Source organism: Zeugodacus cucurbitae, chromosome 4, assembly GCF_028554725.1.
Source record: "Zeugodacus cucurbitae isolate PBARC_wt_2022May chromosome 4, idZeuCucr1.2, whole genome shotgun sequence".
Lineage (NCBI taxonomy): Eukaryota > Metazoa > Arthropoda > Insecta > Diptera > Tephritidae > Zeugodacus > Zeugodacus cucurbitae.
The window spans coordinates 12,184,710-12,212,032 of record NC_071669.1 but is presented as its reverse complement, the minus strand read 5'-3'; the positions used below and the strand labels follow the sequence as shown (position 1 = coordinate 12,212,032).

At 34.2% G+C, this 27,323-nt stretch overlaps 1 protein-coding gene across 9 annotated transcripts in view; it reads left to right on the top strand.

Annotated features, from left to right (window-relative positions):
* Positions 1-27,323, top strand: part of LOC105210048 (rab11 family-interacting protein 3) — a 141,490-nt gene that overhangs the window by 16,689 nt on the left and 97,478 nt on the right. For 6 of the 9 annotated variants that reach the window (XM_011180784.3, XM_029046127.2, XM_011180810.3 and 3 more), the window contains exons 3-6: positions 17,298-17,545; positions 17,619-17,880; positions 17,967-18,041; positions 20,763-20,807. In XM_011180784.3, coding sequence (XP_011179086.1) covers positions 17,431-17,545; positions 17,619-17,880; positions 17,967-18,041; positions 20,763-20,807 — 497 coding nt within the window. In that variant the 5' untranslated portion in view covers positions 17,298-17,430. The remainder of the gene's footprint in view (positions 1-17,297; positions 17,546-17,618; positions 17,881-17,966; positions 18,042-20,762; positions 20,808-27,323) is intronic. The other 3 variants (XM_011180833.3, XM_011180844.3, XM_011180826.3) reach the window with 1 other exon arrangement.

The following is a 27,323-nucleotide window of genomic DNA, read 5'->3' as shown; positions in this document are numbered from 1 at the left end:
ATTCTCAGATGAAAAAATAATAAAGAAAGTAAATATGAAAGCTCGCAGTAAGTGAAAGCTCAAATTCATGAAAGCTTTTTAAGGAATGGTATGAAATACTATAGTTATGTAATACATTTGTTGATTACATGGAAACTGAAGAGCTTTCTAAAAAGAAGGATTATTTTACAACTGAAGAGCTTTATAATAATCAAAAGTATTATGCATCAAATATATTCAATATAATCTTCTACATTGAATTTCTTCTTTCAGCACTTTAGCGATTACTTAATCATATTTGTGTGGGTAGTAAGTAGTCTTCAATGCCAAACAGCTGTTGTCTACCACAAACTTTTTTTTTGTCTACACTTTTGCTTACTTTGCTAATTTCCAGATGTTTATCTCAAGTTTTTTCCTCCATTTTACTGCTAGTACTCATATGTCTGAACACATACATATGTATTTATACTGTATGCATTTGGCTATAACGCCGCATTACTCACCACTTTTTATTTCGGCTGATTTAATGTCAATTTAACACAGACAAAAGCTACAAAAACTCGTTTACCTTGTCGATTGTGCGAAAGCCGCAAAAGTGGTTTTGTTTTCTAGGTCTTAACGCGTACAAATCATATAAAGTGAGTGAAAAATTGTAGCAATACATATTAATAATAAGCAAATGAGTTGAAATAAATTAAAAAAGTTCAATAAAGTTTACTTTCATAAAAAATTTTGAGCCTTTCTAAAAAAACAATAGCTACATGTGCCTATATAAATTGGAGCACGGTTATTAACATTTCAACGGCTGTTTTTACGGCTATTAAATATTTAAACGGTTATTGCCACCGCTTACGCAGTAAAATATTCCAACATCACTGGAATTTCGGGATTTCATTAAGCGAAAACAGCTGTGGCAACATTGGTTTTCCAAACAGCTGGGTTAAACGTTGGAAAATTGATGCAACGTAGATTACACTGCATCGGGTAAAAAGTAGGAAAATATTTTTTTCGTAGCAACCAATTAGTGTGACTCCGCAATTTTGCGCCAATTTCATTGAGCCGCCTTGCTGTCAGGCTTTATGCTGCAATTAGTAGGCTATAAATCTTTGTTTCCAATTTTCTCCAACGCTGATGTCTTTTTCATCAAAAGTGAATTCACATTTTATCACTCCTTTTGCATTTATTTCATTTTAATTACTCTCCAGTTCATGCAACACTATTCCGCATGCCAGCAGACATTCCTGCTGCCACTCACGCATCGCTCCAAGACACCCGCTCACTACAAGCATTTTTAAGTGCCGTGAAAGCATAGTTTCTCGTGAAAATTTTGCGCCGCTACGTGTATTTTTAATTTCCAATTTTATGTGCTCCACAATTGCAGAATTTATGCTTTTTTGATGTCTTCAGTCGCTTCACTATGGCACCGGCACTAGCCGGCAAGTCTTGAAGTGTAGCTGGCTGACTGACTGCCTCGTTGCTGTTCCGCCTTGTTGTCTGCCCATTTGTCTAGTGGCACAGCTGGCTCCACTTCTGTTGCTATTGTTGTTGGTGTTGTTGCACTCATGCGCCATGTGCGCTTTCTTCCAAAAATAGCCACACTCACTCTCGTTTATTTGATGAATTCTTAAGTTGAAATATTTTTTGTTTTCACTTTTTCTTCATAAGGAATTTGTTGCTGCTCGAAATGTTGGGGGAGGTGTGGAAGCTTTTGTGAAGTAGCCAATTTGCAATATTGTGAAAATGCTTTAAAGCAGCATCTGTGTCAATTCCACGCGGTATTAAAGTGTTTTGGAAAATTATATAGATTTCATTGTTTTAAGCTTTCATATTGGTGAAAGCTTCTCCTAACAAGCTTTTGAGGACCTATTTCTTAGAAGTAGCTTTGACTTAGCTAATGTAGAGCGTAAATGTATGTATATATTATCTGTGATATATTCTGGAATACTTTTGTTGATGTCGTGAAAGCTTTCATATTGGCGAAAGCTTAAATAACTAGTATTTGAGTATATTTTTCTAGAGATATAGCTTTCACTTCAATTTTAATCATCCTAATATCTGCTGTATTGCATTTCTTCATAAACTGCTTAAGCTTTCATTTTGCTGAAAGCTTCCTCTAACTAGTTTTCGAGTATATCTTTCTAGAGATATAGTTCTCACTTGAATTTATTTGGTGAATATAGAGATAATTTTTATATATTCTCTCTGAAATCTACTGAATTTAAGCTTTCATATTACTATAACATTTTTATAACTAACATTTGAGTATATGTATTATATATTTCTTGGAGATACAGTTTTAATGTCAATTTCTGCTGCAAACGAAGATATTCTTTGTTTATATTCATTATAAAATCTGCTATATTACATTTCTTCAAAAACTGCTTAAGCTTTCATATTGGTGAAAGCTTCCTCCAGCTATTTTTCGAGCTTTTGGTGAAGGTTTGTTCGAAAGATTAGTTTTTTTTTCCACATATATAAACCAAAACTCTTCCATGTGCGATATTTTTGTAATGTCTTCTAATTCGATAAATTCAAGAAGCTGCATGAAATCGCAGAATTCTATATAAGAACCGAAATCGAATCGTTTTCTTAATTTATGTATTCATAAAAAAAATACTTTAATATTCGCTTTTGTCTTTAGGCACTGTTCCCCATGACCCAATTTTCCACATATTTAATATTGTAGCGCCTCTCTTAGTAATTTTCTTCTATTTTCATATAAAAGCTTCGGCGCTTGTTTTTCTTAATATGCCTAAAATTGTTTTTTTTTTTTCATTTTCATTTTCGTTAGTCTATTATTTTGTGTATATTGCCGTTGCAGACTCATTTTGTTTTCGTATTGCTTCATATGCCCTTTGATTGCGCCCATTAATTTTGATTAAATTATATATTTGGTTGGGTTGTTATCGAAGATTTCCGAGGAGATTGGTGGGTGTGTTGACAGTTGTATGTGTGTGTTTTTTGTAGTTACATGAATATATGTAGATATATTTTGGTTGTTTTCACTTACGGATGTGGCGCCTGGAGTGGGGGAGTGTGCTTGATTGCCTTTTGTTTTCTGCTTGAGACACAATTATTTGTTTTTGCGTTTTATGTCGGTGAATTATTTTATATGTTGCTTTTATGGCTATATAATTTACTAAGTTGTGATTTTGATATTGAAAATGTATGGTTTTAGTCTTACTTTGCTGGTGTTATTCAATTATAAGCTTGGGATATGGCAATTTTCTTGACTTTTCTTTATATGCTTAAAAATTTGTAATTTCGGTTGTGTCGACTAAGGCCTGTTTTATGGTTACAACGGAGTCTCTTACCCTTATTTCCAGCTTTTGCAAGGTCATTTATGCTTCAATTAAGATCAAAGAACGACCGGTAGAAAACAGTTGACAGTTCTTAGTCGGATAAAAATTCGATTCCATTCCTATTGGTATGATGGAAAATGACCAAGTAACTACCCTAGCTTGATCTATGTGCCTATATCTTGTCAATAACTTAACAACCGATATTTCTTTTCTATACCTCATTGTTTCTAACCGATATGTACTAGTTGTATGCATAATCCTCAAGATGGAGTGTGGCGAATCGAACAAACAACTCGCTTAAATTAATTAGAACTGTAATAGAAGAAAGTTATACTATCTTGGCTCCCACAATCCCATTTCTTACTGAAACCAAATGAAAATCATTTATTGTTTCAATGATAGATTATACCGCAAACATAACGTACCGAGTGGTTACGAATCAAAGACGACCAACAAACCATATGTCAAAGGCATAAAACATGTGCACTTACATAACACTCCATAAAAATAATTTCGTACAAACTAAACAGCCCTAATTACATACATTTCAAATACTCAAGTAATCCCATTAAAAATCACATAACAGTTGTTAAATTAGTTGTCGTACCCATTAGTGAAAACATATGTTCGAAATGCCACACAAACAAAAAAAATATTAATCATTACATACCAATAGAAAATAAGTTATAAATCTTCAATGTTTCTTAAGAAAAATCAAATAAATGAAGCACAGCTGCGTTTGCCACCTCCCCGGCATACAGTTAACCGTACAGGCGTAAACTCAGTAGACGAGGGTGTATTGGCACCACAGGTAGCTGGCTCTTATCAAATTGCACTTGAAAATGCGCATAACAGACACTCAATACTTATTAGATATCGATGAAGGCGCATATTGAAAGATCCCATTCGCTTATGTCACTAGCAGGTAGTTATTGGTAATTTGATCGGCACTCTCGAGCAGGCCTTACATGTGTTTACAAGCTGCGAAGAGATGGCTCAAGTGCTGTGCAACAATTGCCCGGAAACAGCTGGATGATTATTGCTGTTGTTTTTGTTTGAGATTTACAAGTGGTTTGGAAAGATCATGATTTAAAGATAATCATTATTTTGGAGCGAAAGATTTTTCAGTTTGAAAGAAGGGAAGATTTAGTTTCATATACATAGGTTGAATTGCGCGAATATTTTAACGTAAAAAGGTCAACCTTACGACTTAGGATTTGTTGAACATCAAATTTCGTTATTTTTGAAATTTTCTTTATAGACAAGCCTGCTTAATTCTTACTGTGTTTCAGTGATAGCCAGTCAGCTTTCCAGGCAATATCTTCTTTTGAAGTAGATTCAGGGCTGGTTATGGACTGCATTGGCAAACTAAACAGAATTTGTAACAACAACAGCATAACCTTGATCTGGGTTCCAGAACAAGACGGTAATGAACTTGCGGACCAACTGGCAAAGAAGGCTGCGGCTATCAGGCCGGTAGGGGGAGACTCCTTCATCGCAGTTAGTCATCAAGTTCTTGTTAGCCGATTACAAGAAGAGGATTTGGCAAGCAGGAATCGCTGCTGGCTGCATATGCTGGGACTTCGCCACTCCAAACTGTTTCTCGGAGGATACAATCAGAAAAGATTCAAACAGTTAATTAACCTCCCCAGGGACAAGTGGCACTCTATATCGGCCACTGCAGACTATCCTTGACTGCCCGGCGATCACGAAGAAAAGGGGACAGACAATTGAGCTTCTGTGTCCTCAAAGGGGTAGTATCGTATCCATCAGCCCTGGAACACTGTTAAGGTTTCTTAACGTGACGGGGGTTAGAAGGATTACTGTGATAAATGGAGAGCGTTCAATAGACCTTAGGTCGCTGTACAATCATCAATATATAATCTAATCTACTCCCTGTTTCTTTCTCTGCCTGTCACAAGTTTGCTTAATCCTTTCTCCCTCTCTTTGCCTGCCACAAATCTAAACCACCGTTAGAATATGTACACAATTCTTACGTAACTCATTACGTATTCCATGCAGCTTGCATATGTCCATATTATGGCACAAATAATACGTAATCTAATAGCTATAATCTCTACAATTTTATAATTCTCAATTGGAATGCATTAGCCGTGGCATAATTATAAATCAAGAAAACATAGATACTTATACATGGTCTTCGAACTAATCATAAATAATGCTATGGCGGAAATGCATAATGGAAAAATTGCATAATTAATAACTGAAGAGGTTACTGCGAAAGAGCACATAAGAGTCACTGGCGGCTGTTTGACCAAATTTAGAATATTTATGTAAGACACGTCCATTCGGTTTTTAAGTGCCAACTTGCTCTTCGTTACGGTGTTTATGTAATCACGTATAAGAATGTGGCCATAACGGGATATATTGTGTGGAAGAAAATAATTATGATTTTCTAGTTAAGAATTATGAATGAAAGGCTAAGAAGATAGACAACTTGAGGATAGAAGAGTAAAAGTATTAGTATAACTGAACAAAAATAGTTATTATATACATTCTTCGATGTTCAACGAAGACTGAAGTGGAAATTAATCATCAGAAGCTCACAAATACTTCACTGAAGATAAATATGGGGTTAGGCAAAAATTGATCGATAATTAGGTAATATTTAAGTTCAGTTAAGTTGATGTGGTAAAAAAATCGGCAATAAACATTAGATCATTCCTGGTACGAATGTTATTCATTGTGATTTGAGGCTATCTATTATTGACATAACCTCACAGCATAAACCCTATACTTATTTCCTAAACATAACTTCTTCTAAGGTTAGCAAACGCTTAAGAAGACAATGAGGTCAAGTTAAATGTGAAGAATCCAAGCATATTCCAGGCAGAAGTTTATGTAATAAACCGGTGTGCTGAGGTAAATATCCAGCGCAGGTACCGTATCGAGCGAATTGCCATCATAAGTGACAGTCAAGCGGCACTTAAAGCGCTTTATCATATGAAATGAAGTTACGCTTGGTCAGGGAATGCATAGATAGACTTAACTATCCGGTGCGGGGACAGAAATGGATAGAAAATAACGAGCTTGCGGACGAACTGGCTCGTACATCAGCAGCAACAAAAGTGCTAGGTCCAAAACCTTTTTTGGCAGGGGGTTCCCATACTATCCGGGAAGTGTTCCTTTGAATTGCGCCAATCAAAATGCCTAATGGGAGGTTATAACACAAAAAGATTCAAGTGTTTAATAAATCGCCCAAGAAGCATACTAGGGGTAGTGGTGGGAATATCCATGGGCCGCTATAAGCTCCTACACAATCTGGGCGTGGTCACAGAACTGCTCCCCTTGGAGCCTATAAGCAGGAGCAGAATTTTGGAACATACCATCCCAACAGAGGGACACATCGTCTCCCGAACGCACAGCAAACTCCTGGAATTTGACAGGGTGCTGGGACTAATGTAGTCTTGGAGAGACCACAGGACACAGTGCATTTTGCTATTTATTATTCTATTCTATTATAAATGTGAAGAAGAGTGCTGTAAGGTCCCAACCACTGATGAGTAGCTTTATTCGGCCAATAGTTGATTTGGAACTATGTACCCGGATCGTCCGCTATAAGAAGAAAAAATTCATTAAAATTTTAGACGCCTAATTGTGATTTCAAAAACCTGTTAATTGGAAACTGAACGCTCAACTCCCTATTAGCTCTGATACTTTTTCTAAGCTCTTAAGTATATGTACTTCAGGATACTTGTATGTCCAATAAATTGACTTGAAACATAATGCCAGAAATCTGATCGAGAAAATGAATTAAGTTCTATGCGATCTTGAAAACAGGAACTGTAGTTCAGATTTGTTCCAAAAATGTTGTGCTCAGATTTACTTTAGTACAGCATATACTATGATCAGTAGAGGAGATTTTTCTACAAGACCTTCTAAAAAGTTTATGCTTCATATATTGTAGAAATGAAGAAAAAGATGAATTAATAAAATATTTAAAACGCCCCCAAAATCACTAGCCATTCATAATCTTTCAAATACACCCACTAAAAGCGGCTCTTATCAACGACAGCTGTCAAACAATACATGTATCTGCTTGTACATGAAATCCAACAAGATCCACCCACCAACGATGGCGGGCAGCTGTTGTGCTAAATACGACAACAAATAGCTGTCAAGAGGATAGATTTCGTTGAAACAGCAACAAGTCAGTTTATAATACTCCAGAGGTATATACAATAACAACAACAAATGGAGAAAATAGTGGACCCTAAACCTATGGCAGTTGGCAATATGGCAAACTGAATACAAATAGCGCATCTCTCTTGTTGTTGTCGTACATCTCTTGTATTTGTTGTAAATATCTTCTGTTGTACAAGTAACGCGCTAATGCAATTTGAATTAGAAATGTACGCTGTGCAATAAATTATGCCATAGATCAAGATAATCAAGCGAGATGAGCCGCATGGATGAGCTGATGGACAGGGTACAAACATATGTACATAGTGTATGGCAAAGAGGCCACAAGTTCAAGTTTGCGATCAACATTGCCGTTCGCCATTCGTTTCATATGCTCAAGTGTAAACGCTTGTGCATAAATCTGAAAACATATTGAAATTGTTTAGAATTTGTGGCGCATTAAAGGCTGATCTTTTTATGACTTGCCGGCGCGGTTAATGATCGAATGCTGAAGGCATGAAGTTTTTCATTTATTTTCTTAATTTTTTTGTTGTTGTTGTTGTTGTGCTTCGATTTGTAGCTCATTTGTGCCAACTGCTGCATTAACGTTTTTTTTCGCTGCAGCAACAGTCATTAAGCAATTTGTAATTTTTCGACCATTAAATCGCTTTTTGTTTTGGTTTTGTTTTTCATCTGCCGCCTCTTTGTGTGTTGTCTATGTGTCTATGATGGTTTTATTAGTGAAAGGAAAATCATTTGGATTACAATGGTACACCACTCAGCCGGCTGTTGGCATGCAACCGCAAATTAGAAATTTAATCTCCCCAGAAAGTTTGGTGTACGAAGTCTTCGTTTATGGTTAATAAAATAATATGTTGCAGATGGATTTCGCAAGAGTTAATGGCTTTATATAGATGTGTATAGAAATATAATATAATGTGTGTAGAAATATAATATTTGTAGTAGATTAAGCGAAGGTGAATGTTTTAATTCTCAGTTAGAAGATAATTCTTAACAAACTTAAAGGAAAAAAGTTAAAATATCTCCTTTCATCAAACAAACAGTCGGCGCATTCGCGAGTTGCCAACAGGTGCTACTTTGGACTGAGTAGGCAATTGAAAAGTAAAGCCCTCTCTCAATGAACCAAAATCAAACTCTACAAGTCCCACTTCCTTTTCGTTGTTTTATGGTACAAAAGCGTGGACGATGGCAACATCCGATGAGACGACTCTTGGTGTTTTCGAAGGAAAGGTTTTGCCGAAGATTTATTGTCCTTTGAACCTTGGCAAAGAAAATTTAAAAGCTTATTAGAGAAGCTGTACACACATATTCTTTAGATAGTTTTCATCGACGTTTTTTCGGGGAATCGCTACCAATGAGATTAGAGCAGGAGTCTCGAAAAATTAAAACCAAAGATATTTATATGAGTACCCTTAGACAGGAGGAGGTATTTTTTTCTATGAATAAAATTATGAATACTCTAAACTAACTAGAAAAAGTAAATTTTTGCTTACAGTTCCTGTGATTTTGAAGGAAGGTTTATAGATTACACAGCCACAAAAAAAATGTTTGTGATGACCTGAGGCTCTTACTATGTGTACCATATGTGCTTGGGGTCGCTGAATCAGAATCTGAAGTTCATTTAACTCCATCATCCATCTCCGGTTTTGAGATCACCCCTTAAAACCTATATGGCAGACAGCGATTTTTAAAATTCATCGGATTTGCTTGAAACTCGTTTTTCGGGGGTTATCGCTGAATCAGAATCTGAGGTTCATTTAACTCCATCAGATCAGAGTTTTGAGAACCCCAGAACCCCTGAAAACCGTTCGGGGGATTTTCGAGACCACTAATTACGATTCCGCTGTCGGTTTTTCAAAATTCAAAATGGTGGATGCAATATGGCGGACGCTTTTTTGAAAAATTCATCAGAATCGCTTTAATCTTGTAACTTGAGGGCTTTTGGGGAACGGAAAGTGCAATGCATACCCTTCTCTTCTTCTTCTTTGGCACTATAACCGTGGGTCGGTTTGGGCCGATAACACAAAACTGCGCCAGTTGCCTCTATCCTTTGCGAAGTCGCGCCAGTGATTCGTGCGCGCTCTTGTTTCTGTAGTCCACCCATAGGTTCCGAATCGAAAAATCTTTTCACTGGTGCTCTTCCATATGTACGACATCTTTGGTTTTTTATACGCTTAACTATATCCATGTCACACAGTTCATGATTCCATCTTCTTCGGTATTCCTCTCTCATGCGGACGGCTCCAATTCAAAACCAATTGATCCAAAACCTAGCTAAGTTTTAGATTTTTTTCATTTAAAAATGCAATGATTTTGATCAAAATTTTTAAGAGTCTTCTTTCAATAATAGAGCACCTTCTCTTTTTTCAGCTGGAATATCATAAATAGCTCAATTAAAAAAGAACTCAATATAGTCTTCCAAATATTTTATACCAATTAACTGCTAATTATAAGTAATAACTAAAGAAATGCAGCGAAAGTTGAAATTTCAAAAATAAAAACTGAAATTGAGCTCTCTCCAACGCTTTATATCATATTTTTAACTCAGTTCATTGACTTTCGTCACAACTACCATTTTCCACGTCATTTCAGTTTGACTGCAATCCAATTTGTATGACATTTGTCAGCTTATTTACATTGCTGTGACACTATTTTCTAACGCCATGCTACTCCTCCACCATTGTGCTCTTTGTTGGCGGTTCTTTAGTATTTCAGACACTCGTGCATTCTTCTAACACATGCAGTGTCTGTTAATTGTGTGGCACAATGAATTTGTACTAGTTTTCTTTATACATTTACCTGTACACATATTTACTTTATTACCTTTGTCGTCAATTTCTTTCTTGTCAACTTTGTGCTATAAATATTAAATGACTACGCCGTAGTTGTACTCTAAGCTGACACAAAACTATCCATCAACTTCTTGTATTTATGTGTTTTTATTTATCTACTTTATGCTTTCTTGTGTGCCTCTACTATTTAGGTGCTCAATGCAACTAATTTAATGATTACCAATTACATTAGCGAGATAATGTAGATTTTATCAGTCTTTTATGTATTACAATTCTATCGATTTTCTTGAGGTTAATATTAAAGAGACTTACTAAAATAGATTTCATAATAAGATTGTTATTTCTCTTCTCTGTAGTCATATGCTGTTGAAGACACTATAATGACAGCTGAAACCTTACTTAGGAGCGTACTTCTCATTTACTCGCTTAGTTTTCTAGACAACTATAATCAGAGTATAATACAAATAACAGGAAACATGGAATTAGCTATAACAACAAAGTAATTAAGGTCACCTTCCTTCTGACCACTGTACAAAGGAATCCGAAATGTAAAAAGAACAGTATATAAAAACCCCCACCCGATCTCATGGAACTAGGGATGAGACCACTGTACAAAGGAATCCGAAATGTAAAAAGAACAGTATATAAAAAGTGTTTAGGATAGTTAAAACACTCCTCGGACTGGTGAGGTTATATTTCTCAAAGGATTGTATATTAAAACCAAAATGTGGAGGTTGTGTCACGAAGAGTCAGTCTCAATTCCGTTCCACATTACACTATGTGCTTAGCCTTTAAATAAAAATATTTCATCATTTCGGCATACATAATATATTACTATGAACAAATATGGATTAATAAAGCTTTGTGACCTCATCGTCTCTCGCCTAGTCTTCTTTGTTACATGAGAAGTTGTCGCTGTCGAATTTCCCAGACTATAATATTGTGGAGGTAATAAGATCACTGAAGGGAATATGACAAATTTTCTAAACTGAAAACAAATATGAGGAAAAAAAGCTCTCTGTCAATGATCTTCACACCATTGACAAGAATGTGATCCAATGCTTTTGTGTATGCTTTTTTTAAATTTTAATACTTTCAGATTAAGAAGTTACATCTTAACTGAAAATGGCATCTCTTCGTTTTTCAATTTGACGAAAGAAGACCCATATAATTAAATTATTATTACATTGGGAATCCCTCAACTATTTTAGACCAATTTATTTATAATGATCTAGATCTCTTCAGCCATACTTGATCTCAAAATGCTGCCGTGGATCACTAGTTTGTGAAAACACTAATTTCTGGTCATAAATTACCTGGAGTGATTACTTAAAACCTTAATTTTGGTTGTGAGATTTTACCTTATTCCGCTCGGATTAGTCCTGTCCCAATAGTAATACTTTTCGCACTAGCCTGCTAGTAGTCTAACACGCTGCTTTGTTCACAGTATTGTATATAAATCCATATTCCATGCCAGTTACGGTTGTGTTGCTAAGAAGTCGTCAGTCTACAGCTTCGGTGCAATGCAGGTGTTTCTATAATTTTGTTGAAAAAATATGAGCTTAGGTGTCGTATTAGGCTTGATGAGATACGGTAGCTTCTTTTTTTATGCCATAACGTGTAGAGTCATGGGCAGTGATGCTGCACTAGCTGTCTTGATTGTGTTTTTTGTTGTACTTCTTCATTACTAATAATTTTTCCCATTTGTTTATTCTTTTTTTTCTACTAAGAGTTACAATAATATTGCATGCCACATGCAATGGCACAGCATACTAATTGTATACTCATGTAGATGTGTTTGAAACACTTGTGCTACAAAGGTATACGCTGCTTCAATCTTGCTTAAGACATTTACTTCTCAAAAATCGTCATATCAGTTTTTTACAATTTTCATTTTGCAATATTTTACATTTTCATCACTTTCAGTTACTATTCTTTAATATTTTTAATTTTGTACATATTTCAATTATGTTTTTTCTAACTCACTTTTTTTTCTTGCCTTGGTGCTTCCAAACTATAATTTTTCATCCTCTTTAACTTCTACCACTTACTTTGCTGGTTTATTACATATTTGCTATGCCCAGCATCGCTCTAACAACTTCAGCAATACTGCAGAATTCAACTTCGTTAGCTATTTTCCTCTTTTCTGCATGTGTGTCTTCAATTACCGCACAACTATGGCTTCTGCAGCTGGCATTTTCTCATAATTACAATAATTTCATTTATTGCACACATAACGCCATCGCGCCGCTATTGCAATTAAGCTACTTTTCATTATGCGCAAATTTCAAACGGTCCCCACTAATTGCCTTCAACGAGCGACCGCAAACGTAGCGCCGTCAGTTTTTGCGGCTCCACACTTCAGTTTGCATTAGACGAGATTTTTTGTGTTGCGGTTTCACATAGAAAATGAGGGTTTAAGAGATCTCATGCTATGTGTTCTTATTTTCGTATCTCAACCGTTTGCAATTATTTGACGGTCAGTTGCTGTGAGCTTTGGAGTTTCATGATGAAGAAACAAAATTATGAGATTCATGGAGATAAGACTAATAGCTAGCACATGGATATGATTTTAAAACCACATATCTTCTGTATTATGTTGTTAATCAGTGGTGAAGGAAATTCGGATCACTTGTAATGACGGAGAGGATTAAGCTTTTATGAAGAGCTTCTCGAGTTGATAAAATGTGGGATGTACAGTTTTTAAATCAGCCTCTAACCGTTAATTGACTTTATGAGAAACTAATTCCTGATAGCAATAGACTATGAGATCTATCACTGCCTCACACTGTCGGCCACTATCCTACATATTTCTTCAAGAAGGAGTTCAATAAATCTCAGTCTCCTGTCGGATTTACATACATCTGATTCCTCTCGTTTCTGAGCACTTCCTCGAGGCAATTGTCACGTAAAGATACATCTAACAACACATCATCCCCTAATCATGCTGGACGAAGATTTAGAATCCGAAAATCCGTCATTTGGTTCCATATATTTGACAATATAGTCTGATAGCTCAGTCCAGATAGAGATTCACTATTTTCTATTACGGTTTTTTTATAATGGACTGAAATTCCATTCCTTCCTTCCTAACCTTCCAAAGGTTACTTGTTCGTTCAGCAAGAATGTCTTGGGGTCGAAACCATATTAGAAGTGGAATAGGTGTCTCTTTGGTCTGGGAGACTCATTCGAATATATGAAAATTATTTGCTTCAGTTGTAATACAAGAAATGATATCAAAACCAAAGCATAAAATTTCAATTACTAACTAAATATACACATTAATTACTTAAATACCTATATGTGTAGTTTTCCAACTTTCTTGTTTGGTGAAAAGCAAAATAAAGAAATTTTCGAAAAAAAAAAAAAATCAAAATGTTAATGGCAAAAACTCGCTTTTCACTAATTGTAGGGCACCTGCGACATACTTGCGCATTTTCCAACTGCTAAACACGATTTCCCATAAACGAAAATTCCCCCAAAAATATATTAAAGTCACCAAAAATAAATTGCTTTAGTTGCAAATGGTTGTGGGCACTTTCACTTGCATGTCGACAGTGCATGAACTGTACAGTTACAGTTGTGCCATAGTACTAAGCAAGCTATATTTGTAATTTTGTGGATTGTGGTCTTATCTTATAATTGCTATTGATTTTCTCATTGCACCGAAATGAAAAGTTTTTTGGAGTAAAAACATTCAATAAAAGTGGTATTATTTAGTTTTCGCTGTGTGAAGAAAGTTGATCGTTTTGTGCTTGATTTGTTTTCACTCATAGGTGTGTCGAAACTCTGTATGGCTTGAAATACTTAAATAAAATATTTGAAAGTTTTTTGTGGTTAGAAGTGTCTCAAAGTTAGTCATTTTGTTTTATAGAAATGATACTATAAATTGATTTTCGTTGATTAGCACATCAGCTGAAGTCATAAATTTCGATGAAGTTTTCAAAGTCCCTGGTATTTCCACTAAACATTATGCCATAAATACTAGATTTTGAAGTTTTCATATTCAATCAGTTTCTCAAAAGAGCACAAGGCATTTTCTGTAGTTCTTGTCCAACAGATTATTATGGAACATTAATGTTTCTTCAAACCATCTATAATAGTTTTGTTTAACGACTCCAAGTGCTTTTGGTTTTGAAAACCTCTTCGTATACTATTTTGCAATAATTTTGTAATGATTCAAGAATGTGATTTGTTTCTTCCGTATATATCTTGAGTTTCCGGATTTTTTTGTTAAACAAGATAATATACCGACAGATTGCAGATTCAAGATCTACTGATAAGCCATGTATAGAGTAATAATTCCCATCATTCAGTAATTTTATTCTAAAGAGTGTAGGTCTAATCTCCAGTATTTAGTTCTCTAGTTCCTATCAATTCTATTATTTCTTCATTATTTCTTTTTCTGATATCCCACGCTTTACAAATTATAATCAATTACCTGTTATTTCTTTGATTGGTTAAAGAAGTAAGTCACAAAAGGAAAGTAAACAAAAAGCAATTATTATCAAAAACACAATATCAATAAACGATTAAGTGCGATATGCCCCTTCGCTCATTCTTCAAAAAAACAAAAACTGGGCACAGCTATATAATATATATATATATATTTTTGTAAATACATATAGTAGAACTGTGAAGGAGAGTCGTAAGTTTGGAGACACTGTGACAGCCATAAAAAACGAACAAAAATGAAATCGAAATAAAATAAAATAAAAAAATTAAAATAAAAAATAATAAAATAAATAAATAAATTAAAATAAAATAAAATAAAATAAAATAAAATAAAATAAAATAAAATAAAATAAAATAAAACAAAATAAAATAAAATAAAATAAAATAAAATAAAATAAAATAAAATAAAATAAAATAAAATAAAATAAAATAAAATAAAATAAAATAAAATAAAATAAAATAAAATAAAATAAAATAAAATAAAATAAAATAAAATAAAATAAAATAAAATAAAATAAAATAAAATAAAATAAAATAAAATAAAATAAAATAAAATAAAATAAAATAAAATAAAATAAAATAAAATAAAATAAAATAAAATAAAATAAAAAAAAATAAAATAAAATAAAATAAAATAAAATAAAAAAATTAAATTCTCAAATTTAAAATACATAATTAAATGCAATTAAATTAAAAGTGTTTAATTTAAACCCATTCTTAATTTAATTTAATTTCTAACTGTCTTCCTACTCTTATGCACTACTATATAAACCACCAGTTCACTAGATAATCCACACGTGACAAATTACATTTTTTTCTTAAGTCTAAAAGGTGCAATGTACATTCGAAACGTGCTTTAATGATCTAAAAGTGCACAAACCCAGACATACATACATACAAATAAAAAATGTCTACAACTTAACATACTAATACGCCGTGTAGGCCAAGCGTAATTCCCATATGCACATTTCATCGTCCAGTTGACTGCATTCAAGTGTCCCCTTTCCACTGCGTTTTTTTTGCCTTATTCAACAAGCACTCACGTGACAGTGGCCACTCCAATTCAAAGCCATTTGGGTCAAATTCAGTTCTTTGCTTATAAGTACGTGTGCATGTGCGCTTATATGCATGCCTATATATAGATATCCACATAATCTATGCAAATAGAGTTATAAGTTACCTACATGTCTACTTACTGTTATGAACATATGTAGGTGTGTATGTGCTCAAGCTAGTAACTCTACTTCGTGTGCGCATTTCTTTATCTGTCACACATTTTATTTTTTGAACATTCCAAACCTTGACATTATTAAACTTGATTAGACTTTGAAAAAGTCTGCTGGAATTAAGTTGTTTTTCGAAATTCGAAGATATGCACCTTTGAATGGATGTATGTGCAGTTTGGGTGACCGCAATTATATGCTATAGTGGGGTTTTGAGTTAGAAATCGCGTCACAGTAATGTAAGTTCTGCAAAAGGTTTATTGGTGTACTTTCAATGGATTGGATTTTTTTCTGTTATTCGAAATCTATATAATCCTTAAATGTTTACTATATAGCTATTGAGGGTTCTCGAGTCGTGTTTCCTCGTCTTTAGTCATTTGATTCTCCGGTAAAAGGCTGGGAATTAGCCGTAGATAGAATAACAGGGTTACAGATATATGTTCTACACCCCAAACCATACACAAAATTGTCTCTGCTCTTAACCTCTCATTTCGAATTCTTCAGAACAGGTAATTTTAAACAAATATGTGGGTATTTACGTTTCGAGAAATGATATGTGGGAACACCATAAGTAATCTGGCGACAATTTTAGTTTGTTAAATCAGTTATCTAGTAACATTTTCAGAGATTGAGGACTTAAATAAGATATTTTGTTATCTGTGGGTATTTAGAAATTTGTATTACTTAAAACGTTAACTTCGGGTTTGAAGAAAATAGAGTAATAACCTAAACACCTCTAAAGGAACTCCATGTTTTCTCGCTAGACCTTGTCGTAGCAAAACTCGTTGGTTTCGCGAAGTCAATAGGAGTTCGATAAATAGGTTCGTGCCCTCAAGAACTGCTCAGATCAATTACAAAATACAGTGGAATTTCCATAACTCGAACTTCTATAACTCGAAGATCTCCATAACTCGAACTTTTGTATTGGCAATAGCGTTTAGAAATCAAATCTCGTACAAATTTCGTTCCATAAGTCGAACTTTTCGACCAGGACAAGCTACAAAATTTAATTCTTCTGATTCGAAATCATAAATTTGGATCGTCAGTCTCTTTTTATAATATGTTGGTACCTTTAGGAAAAGTAGACTCTCCATAGAAACTCCTCACCTCACTTTGAAGTAGGATAGTTTTCAGAAAACAGCATATAACTAAACGTAAGATCATGAATTTTCTTAAAAGTAGATATTTTGAAATGAAATTCAGATTCAGAATTCAGAAATCTGAATACTTATTTTTTAACTATAATCGAAAAACCTGATTTCAAAATACTACTTTTTTCAATATAATTAGTTGCTATATGAATTTGGTTCTATTATTTTTTGACATTTGTAAACAAAACAAAATTTCTTATTTTTTAATTTTCTCTCCTTTTTTTCAAATAGCCAAAATCAACGCCAGTCTGGACGCAACAAAAGTGAGCTTTAAACAAAATTAAGACGCCAGGAAGTATTTGAACTAAAAATACATATAAAACACGCAGTAAAATATAAACAATAATAAAAGCACCACAACAAAATGGCACCAATGCCCAGCATGAAGGGCACCAAGCCCAATGGAGATTTCCTCTATGTCGAAGCCGAATCGCCGGGTGACTCAAGTCCAACACCCTCAACGCCGCCCTCCAGTACAGGTGAGTTAAATAAAGTGATGATTTTTGCTTCAAATATTTTTTTTTGTTTAAATTTTTATCTTCCATTTAATAGACGCCGCCAAATCGCAATGCTCCTCACTCTCCGACGGCGAATCGTATGAGGGTTATGGTGAAAATGAAGTGCGCGGCCTGCATCATCACCGCCATCATCATCATCAACGCACTGCATCGAGCGTTTCGGCCGGCCTTCTAGGCAGCGATGTTGTCAATAATAACAGCAGTAATAGCAACACTGCCGCTGGTGGCAGTAGTGGTGTTGGCGGTGTTGAATTGGAGCTGGCGCCACACGATAACGCTGTAACGGCAACGAACAAGTGAGTTTACTCATGAAAAACTAGTTGATATTTATTAATTTCTGTTTTATTTTTTTTTTTTTGCATTTTTATTATGCGATTTTTAGCGATGACGAGCTGAGCATCATTCCACGCGACAATTGGGCACGCATGAGCTTGCGTCGCACCACCACCACATCCAGGTGAGTAGATACAAACATACATATTTATTTGAGTAGTGAGTTAGACAGTCAAAATGACATTTGCTACAAGTGTTTTTTTTTTACTACCCACCAGCAATTTATGTACAAGTGTCAGCAGCGTAGTCATAAATAACTCTCCAAGTGTATTGTTTGTCGTTTGTTTAGTTGTTGTTAAATGGAAATATCTATATATACTAAGTGTTTATACAGTTCACAGAAATGCGCTCACTTGCTTGCTAATGCGACTGCATTAGTTAGTGCTGTCTATAAATGTCAAACTGACAGTTCGCCATTTGTTAAATTCATTATTATTATATTTGCTTTTCGCCAAAAGTGTGACGTAATATGTAGCTTAACGACAGGTTTACCATATATGTAGGTAAATATATATATAAATATGTCTATATATGTATAAATTCAAAGTTTGCATATCGTCTACCGCATCATATTCGAGTATGTACAAACATATGTGCAAAACGTTTTCGTACATTCACATGTCAGTGGCGTTTCCCCAATATGCCGATCACCTTCGTCTATATGTATGCCTACATATTAGTACCTGCCTATAAACAAACATACTGACATATTGTTTAATTTTTCATTTTAACTTTTTCTTTTGTTTTTTGTTGTTTTTAACTGTCTGTCGCTTTGTCTTCGCGCTTATTTGTTAAAATACCTATATATTTATATGTATACAATATTTATATGTAGAGGCATTTATATACTCAGACCCACCTCTCTGTCTTACTTTTACAGTAAAACTGGTTTTCAATTTGAATATCGTTTTAGTTATGCTTCGGTCATAAAATAAAGACGAATATCGTATTTTGTTTATTTTGCTTTGTTTATACACCACTTTCCGTCATAAATAAGCGATTTGTTGTCAAAAGAGCATCGCCGAAGAGCGCGAAAGATCTTTTCACTCAAATTCGTATTAATTAAAATATTTGCTCAAGAGTATTTATGTTTTAATGCGCTCTTTTTGGTATGCTCTTAAATAGTTTTCGATCTCTTTATACCGTAAGCTGGCTTAAAGTTTGCGAAAATATTTTAAGTTGTTTTCTTCTGTATCTGTTTAAAATTGAAGATAAAGTATTAAGCTTTTCATGCCTTTGGTCTTACAACATTTATACAACTTAAGACAATGCTAAGTCGCTGAATGCCAAAAAGCCCGAAGTGTATGGTATGAAGATTTAGATTTGAAGTATAATATCCATTTTAAGCTAATGTTGATGTTGTTTATGTAATGCCAACAATCATTAATCCAATGTAACCGACCGTCCTGTTCTGATGCTTAAAGTTAGATGCTTTTTCGTAAGTTATAGTTAAGATTCAGGAGTTCCTAATATAAAGTTACAGTGTCAAAAATATTGACGAGTTAAATTTAAAATGCTTTAAATAAAAGAATAACGTCGGTCTTTATGAATCAGTTAAATTCGTTCTCTTGTCATACAAGTTTCAAGCACCCTAGCCACTTCTAAGAATTTCACTTTCCGTTGAACTTGATTTGAAAAGTCTTTCGGAGTCATACCCTCTCGAAAATCTATTCTAAAATCGAGTCTCTCTCACTCTCTCTTTAATAGCTGAAAGAGTTCCATTACACTCTTTTAGCAACATCCTTCTCATAATCCTTCAGAGGACCCGCATACAGCCCTAAATATAATTAAGCTTATGTCGGCACTATCGTTGATCAATTAATTTCTGGTTATATATTCTCATTCGTTTAGACCAATATTTTTCACGAAATTTTCACAATCTGTATTCTGACTTTTAGAACGCTCTCATTGATTCAGAAAAATGTGCGCAGAATTAAACAATAGCCTTTTCGCACAGAAGTTAATTGAGCAATTAACCGGCCTTCTAATCGACGCTTTAATCGAGCAAAGACTGGTTAATTGACCAATTAACTCCTGTGATTAAAAATCTTATTTTACTACATTAATTCTTAATCGAATACAAATCGAGTTGGATCTTGAATGCAAGTCTGCGGGTTTGTATCCGTTTCTCAATTAAAATTTATTAAGTTAATTTGACTGTGCGAATAGGTTATAACAATTCCTATTTTCCGAGGTGATTCCTCTTCTACTGCTTTTTTTCGATATCTCGAAGTTTCTCCTCTTCCTTATTGGCATTTTTTCTTGATATCAACATTCTTATAACCTTTTCCCACAGGAGCTAATTGGTCAATTAACCAGCCTTTGCTCGATTAAAACGCTGATTAAGATCGATTTACCATACAAAATAAAAATCTACATTGATTTCTAATTGAATTTTAATCGACTTGAAAATGAAATGCAACTCTGCGTGAAAGACAGTGTTTGTAATTTTAAAATTTCTTAATCAACATTTTAATTGAACAGTTCATTTGGCTGTGAAAGGCTAATAGTCTCCTAAATCGCTCGATGGCACGATTATTGCTAGAGAAATTTAGGACGGTGTAGTACATTGTGGTAGATGACCATCGTAGAGGAAGGAAAACGACAAATATATTAATTTTGTGTGTGTATGAGTCACCTTATCATCAGTAACAGCGTCTTCAAATTTCATGAACCAATTTCAAAGCTGTTTCATCTTCTTCCAACATGTTATTTATTTAAGAGTTTTTGAACATCCCACATTTTAATATCGATTTTCCTGCCATAAAAACACTATTTTGAGCATCAATATATTTTTCAATTTTTTTAGACCTGTTATATTGATCGATTTATTTATTCATTACAGCAATCCTGACAGTCTAACGAATCGTCGTTGGGGTTCCATGAGACAGTAAGCAAAATTTTACTAAAGCAAACCAATTTTTAACGCTAACAATATATAATAACTAATATATTTATAAATAAAATATATGAGTTATGTATATACTCTTAACTAAATATTATAATTAGCACATGTAAATAGCTTGCTGAACAATGTTTGCTTTTGTACATACTAAAATAATTTAAATATTTATTTTGCACTGACTTGAATGAAAATTGGTTGCGGTCATTTTTTGCTTCATTAACTTAAATTGCACCTACTTTTAACATTAGGTATGCTTGCATTGAAAATTAGCTTTTCATATTTTTAAAAAGGCTGACTATTTTTAAATGCTTGCATCATACTTTTAAGCAATAATTTTTTAGATATTTTGTATTTATATTTTCTATATATTTCATAGATATTTTTACAAATTTTTTCTTATTATTTTGCACGTCGCTTTTATTGAGAGAGTTATTTGTTCTGTTTTCAATCTGTTATCAGCTTTAATCCAGGTTGAAATCAACTTGAAAATTTTATTTTTTCTTGACAAAATATTTTTTCTATAAATTTTAATTATTTAAAATATTTCTTGATATCCTCTTCTCCTTTTATTATCAATTTTTCCCCACCTCAACATATTTCCACCATCACTATCTTCTCTTTTCAATTACCCCAAGCGAAATGTACACTCGTTCAATAAAAATGTCAACTTCGAAGTTGTCTTCGTTCAACTCCTTCTACCACTGCGCTTATTTACAATTATTTGTGCGATAATTTCTGCCAGCCAACGATGGACATGTCGCAATTTCCGGCTTAAATTAATGGTCAATATATTGACCGAGAGTGGTGGTCGCATTGCGCAATCGAAGTCAGCAAACGGCATAAATAAATGCGGCGAATGAGTGTCGAGTTGTTGTTGTTGATTTTAGCAAAAAAAGCGTACAAATCGCAAATAGCACACATTTTTGCCTCAACTCCAATGTGTTCAATGCGTTTAGTTCGAGTTCGGAAACGCTTAAATCCAGATTAATTGCCAACGATTAGCCGGCGCTGTTGTCGGCAAGCACGAGGTGGTATTAGGTACGTGCTGTATTTGTTGTTGCTATATGTGTAGCGCAGAAAGTTAGTAATATACTTAAGCACATATAGATATTTATTTTTATTTATTTGTATTGCTTTTATTGAGAGCTGCTCGCAGTGAAATAATTTTTTGTTTTATTTGCTGATGATATCACTTTCGAAATGCCTCTAATAATGATTTTGTTTCTGCTCAATTTTATGACATCAGAAGAATTCAGAGACATGCATATCTGCAAGGTCATCTATTAGAGTAATTGAGATCTATTTTTGTTGTTATTTTTGGACTTTATTGTTGTGGGAAAAATAGACTATTCTAAACTTATGTAAAACATACTTACATTGGTGCGATTATGTTTCTAAATGCACTTCTTGAGGGATGTTAAACCTCCTGATCGAATTTCTAGGCATATCGAAATCATACTTACGAGCACCTCAGAGTTGAACTTCGACAATGAAAGCTCTTACTTTGTTATTTTGACACTACTGTGATCTTGGCTTAGAACTGTCTTGACAGGTATTTCGCGCAATGTTCTGTATTTTCATTAATTCTATCTCTCAGGAGACGTCTGGTTTTATTCGAAATTTAACTTCCAAGGTAACAGAAGAGAAAAAGCTCCATTGAAGTATTCTGGACTGGGTCTGGCCTACTAGATGGCCGGTTAATGATACCTCTTCGCGATGGCCCATGATTAAAACTATTGTAATTTTGTAGAACTGAATTAAGGTAGTTCTATCACTTTGATCCTTATAAAATTATAGAGTAACAATACCTATTTTTGAGAAATCTGTCAATAGAAGAACTTTGGGTCAATATGGAGGGGTTTTAAAGGTGAAGTAGTGTCATTTCAACATTTGGGATTCGATCAGTTTACTTCAAAGTTTAGTATAAGTGTGTCCGCCTATGAAAAAAATATCGGTCAAGTTGGTTCTGTGTTCAGGATCTACACTAATGTTGTTCAAAAAGGTTCTGGGCACATTTTGAACCATAAACAGCTTTCTAAGAGATATCGTAGCCTTTTCGCGAATCGTTGTTCCCAAACGGATTCATTCAATCTGTATTTATGTTGTTTTATGATAGATCCGGCTTGTCCCCTATTCAATTCAATAAATGGTTCTCAATTTCTTTGTATATTTTTATACTCTCGCAACCTGTTGTACAGAGTATAATAGTTTTGTTCACCTAATGGTTGTTTGTGTCACCAAGAAATATAAGAGTTAGATATGGTTATATATACATAAATGATCAGGATGACGAGTGGATTTGAAATCCGGATGTCTGTCCGTCCGTCTGTCCGTGCAAGCTGTAACTTGAGTAAAAATTAAGATATCTTAATGAAACTTGGAATATATGTTCCTTGGCACCCTGAGGAGGTTGCTTTCGAAAATGGGCAAAATCAAAATGGCGGAAACCGAAAACCTATACAGTGTCATAACTAAGCCATAAATAAAGTTATGAAAATGAAATTTGGAACATATGATCCCATTAGGGAGGGGCACATTTGGATGTAATTTTTATGGAAAAGTGGGCGTGACCCCACCCCCAAATAGGTTTTTTGTATATAACTCGCAAACCAATAAAGCAATATAAACCAAACTTTCTGCAGTCGTTTATTTTAGCCATTTCCTTATACAGTCCAAAAATGAAAGAAATCGGACGCCCACCTCCCATACACAAGTTAGGTTGAAAATTACTAAAAGTGCGTTAACTCACTAACGAAAAACGTCAGAAACACCAATTTTTACATAAGAAATGGCAGAAGGAAGCTGCACTGAGATTTTTTTACAAATTGGAAAATGGGCGTGGCGTCGCCCACTTATGGGTCAAAAACCATATCTCAGGAACTACTTGACAGATTTCAATGAAATTCGGTATATAATATTTTCTTGATTTCTGATGACACGTGTGAAAAATGGACGAAATTAGTTCACAACCACGACAACTTCCCATATAACTCATTTTTGAATTTCATCTTATTCCTTCACTTTATAATATATACATTAGGAACCAATGAAGATAGCGAAATAAAACTTTACACAAACACTGTATATGATCTGTTGCATCACTTGTGAAAAAATTGTCAAAATCGAACAATGACTTTTCAAGGCCCCTGTTATCAAACATGAAGAACTCAGTGCCTAAGGGTAATTTTTCCCCAAAAATATACTTAGGTAAATCCCTCAGATATCTTAATGTAATTCATTCCCTCTGATTTTTTTTTCTTATAACAGTTTCTCTCTGTACCTGAAATGGTAAAAATCGGGTCATAACTTCCCCCAGATCCCATACACCTAATTATAAGTAATATTAAATTAAGAGAGCGGATAGTCTTCGATACATTGTATCTTGGTGGTGAAAACGAGTGAAATCGGTTTAGGAATTACCTCAGTCCCCATATACTATTTATGATGATTTTCGTTATTCTATTGAACTTTATACCCAATATATGGGTCGAATTGTGTTATCTTTATAAAATTACATCAATAAATTGCGAGAGTATAAAATGTTCGGTTACACCCGAACTTAGTCCTTCCTTACTTGTTTCTAAATATAAATTTTTCTTGAACTTGTGGAACACTTCAGATCAAAGACACATTAGTTTCTAAAGGTTCTTGTTTAATACTGTAGAATATTCTTATCATAATTTGAAGCATTATTCCTTGAAGTGGGTTCCCTATTTTTGCCCAAAAACATTATTTTCCAAACTTTACGTAAATGACTTCATCTCTGAAAAGAAGCCGTGATCAATCGATAAATTTCAATATTCTAATTAAATTTTTTCGATGCCAACTGACCGTTAATTTCATAACAATGATGAGTTTGATTAATCCCGCACAATATCTACATTTTCAATATTCTTTCAAATTGATCTAATTCCGTTTAGTTCTTTAATTCTTGTCTTTACGGTTCACAATCTTCCCATTGTTCTCCCCACGACTGACGGATCATTGGAATTTAGAACAAAGCCATTAAAAGTTGCATAGCGAATTGCCATGGCACTCCCCTTTCTCATCGCAACGAAAGAGGAAAAGCTGTTGAGCCGCTGTAAACAAGAATAAGCAGACGCAGAAGACTTCGCAAGCCAACTTCAGGCCCTTCAGACTTATTGTTCTTTCGCCAACTGTATACTTAGCAGCTTTCTTTAACAACAATGCTTTTGCTGTAGTAGTACGAAACCGGTTCCCAAGACTGCGACAGAATATTTGAACTGTGTGAAGAGTCAAGGAAAAATTGTGTATATAGAGAAACAAGCCTGCAACTAAAGGTGAAGCCCGTGTAAGTGGAGATATTGCGCATTGAAGCTGGCCAGCCAACAAATAGATCGCTTTGTTCAAGTGCCAAATGGTGTTGGGATTGAATGGGAAGAGCGCAGCAAAACAGACCCCTATATATGTTGCACACTTTACTACACAAGAGCAACGGCCAAAGAATCAGTTAACAACGGACCTTTTCCTCGAAGGCCTATACGCTTCGTTGGTTCGCATTTGTCGCGCTGCGGCATGCAACTGGTGGCGGTGGTGTTGTTAGCTATGTTGCTTGCTTTAGCTACCATTCAACAGCCTGTTGCATGCGCTTGTTACTGTAAAGTTGTTGTTGTAGTGCATATTTTTTGCCACCACAATAATTATACGAGTTATATATGTATGTGTTGGCTTTGTGCAGCTAGAAACCACAACTTCAGCAACGTCATCATTGTCAGCGTCATGACATAGGAATGCGAACGTGCGCGCATGCTCAGTTGAAAACCCGTCGCGGTTGCTTGTTTTGTTTGGCCTGGTGATGGCATGAAAGTGTGACGGTTGCTGTGTGGTAGCGGGGAAATGTTTGGCTGGATAGTTGGTTAGCATTTGTCAGTAAGTTATGTGGCTTGTGTGCCACACTATGTTGGCTTCTCGCTGCGGTGACGCATTTCTATGCTGTAGATACCGTTAGCCATAATTTATTTTTTTTCAAAGCTTGATTTGATAATTTTTTAATAAATAAATTAATACGGTCCAATAGTAGTATGTGGAACAGTTAAAAGAAATAGGTAAATCTGCCAAATGAAGCACAAATTATGTAGTTTTAAGTATAATAAGTTTAATATAACCAATTTGCTGCTATATAGTTCGCATAATTAAATAATTACTTGATAATGAACTTGTGAAACACCTAAAATATTAGATTCTAACAAATTCATATAAGACTTACTAACATGCACTCATTATTCTATCTCCTCAACCTTCCAAAAACTGCCAACATTAACTCACCATTTAGACAATTACGTTTAAATGAACTTGTGGAACAGTAACTCTGCTAGTTAGAATAATGAAAAATCTCTACCGTTCGAATGCACCCTAATTGATACAGCTTCACCAATACAACCACAAAATGTATATCATTAACTCATCATTAAATTGTTGTTTGTCGTGGAGTTCTATGAATGTGAAATTAATGATGAGTAATGATTTGGTGCCACGAAATTATGTTGCCTTAAGCACAAATTGTTAGCGTTTTTCTATTGTCAAATCTCGGCAAGTTAAGAATTTCACGCCGAACTTGACTTAGCATTTAATTGTAGAAGTATGCAGCTTCTGATTATTGTTGATGGGTAAAGAATTACGTAAATTACTTAATTATACATAAATAGTTAAGTGGTTAAGAACTTTAGAAATAACGATGTACAGTTATTCGAAGTATTTTTTGAATTTTCTGTTTAGTGGGTAAAATAATAAAAAGCTAAAAAAGAATATCAATATCTTTGCTCTCCATTACACTTTTCGCATTAATTAGCTTGTTTTCCCACAGTAAAGTAGATATTTTGGAAGTTTTTTTTTAATTTTAATTTTTTTTTCCTCTTTAGCTTTGTTCTTCAAATTTGTTTGGGCTTCTTAGTTAGATATTCACCCACCTATTCTCATTTTAGTGTTAGATGGGAGGAGTTATCTATGTAGGAATCTCTGATTTCACGCTTCTCCATTAGTATAAATTCCCGTGCTAATTTTTCCTGCGGAAAATTTTTCTGGCTCATTAGTCCGCCACATGTAAACAGCTTTCGCTCTACAGAATTATGATTAGCTTCGCAATATGTAATTACTACAAACAGGCGAGAAATATTTACATTTCTAACAATTTTTTAATGCTGTAGTTCAAAAAGCTACTTATTTCAAAAATTTTATTATTCTGTAGGCATGAAGCATCCATTATTATGTAAAATCTTGAGAATTATTATAAAAATATACTATATTAAAGTTGTTGAAACCCAAACCTGATGTTAACCTAGAAAATAGCTGTTTCACATCCCTTATTTAAGTCAAACTAATAATGTTATCCGTTTGATAAGTTCAATAATCAATAATAATCAGTTCAAAAGACGAATTTCATTATTGAAGGTGTTCCATAACTTCACAAATTGTAATATTTTTAGACATTCGCTGTTTCACAAGTTCAATTGTACGATTTAAATTAACTAATAGCTTTTCACA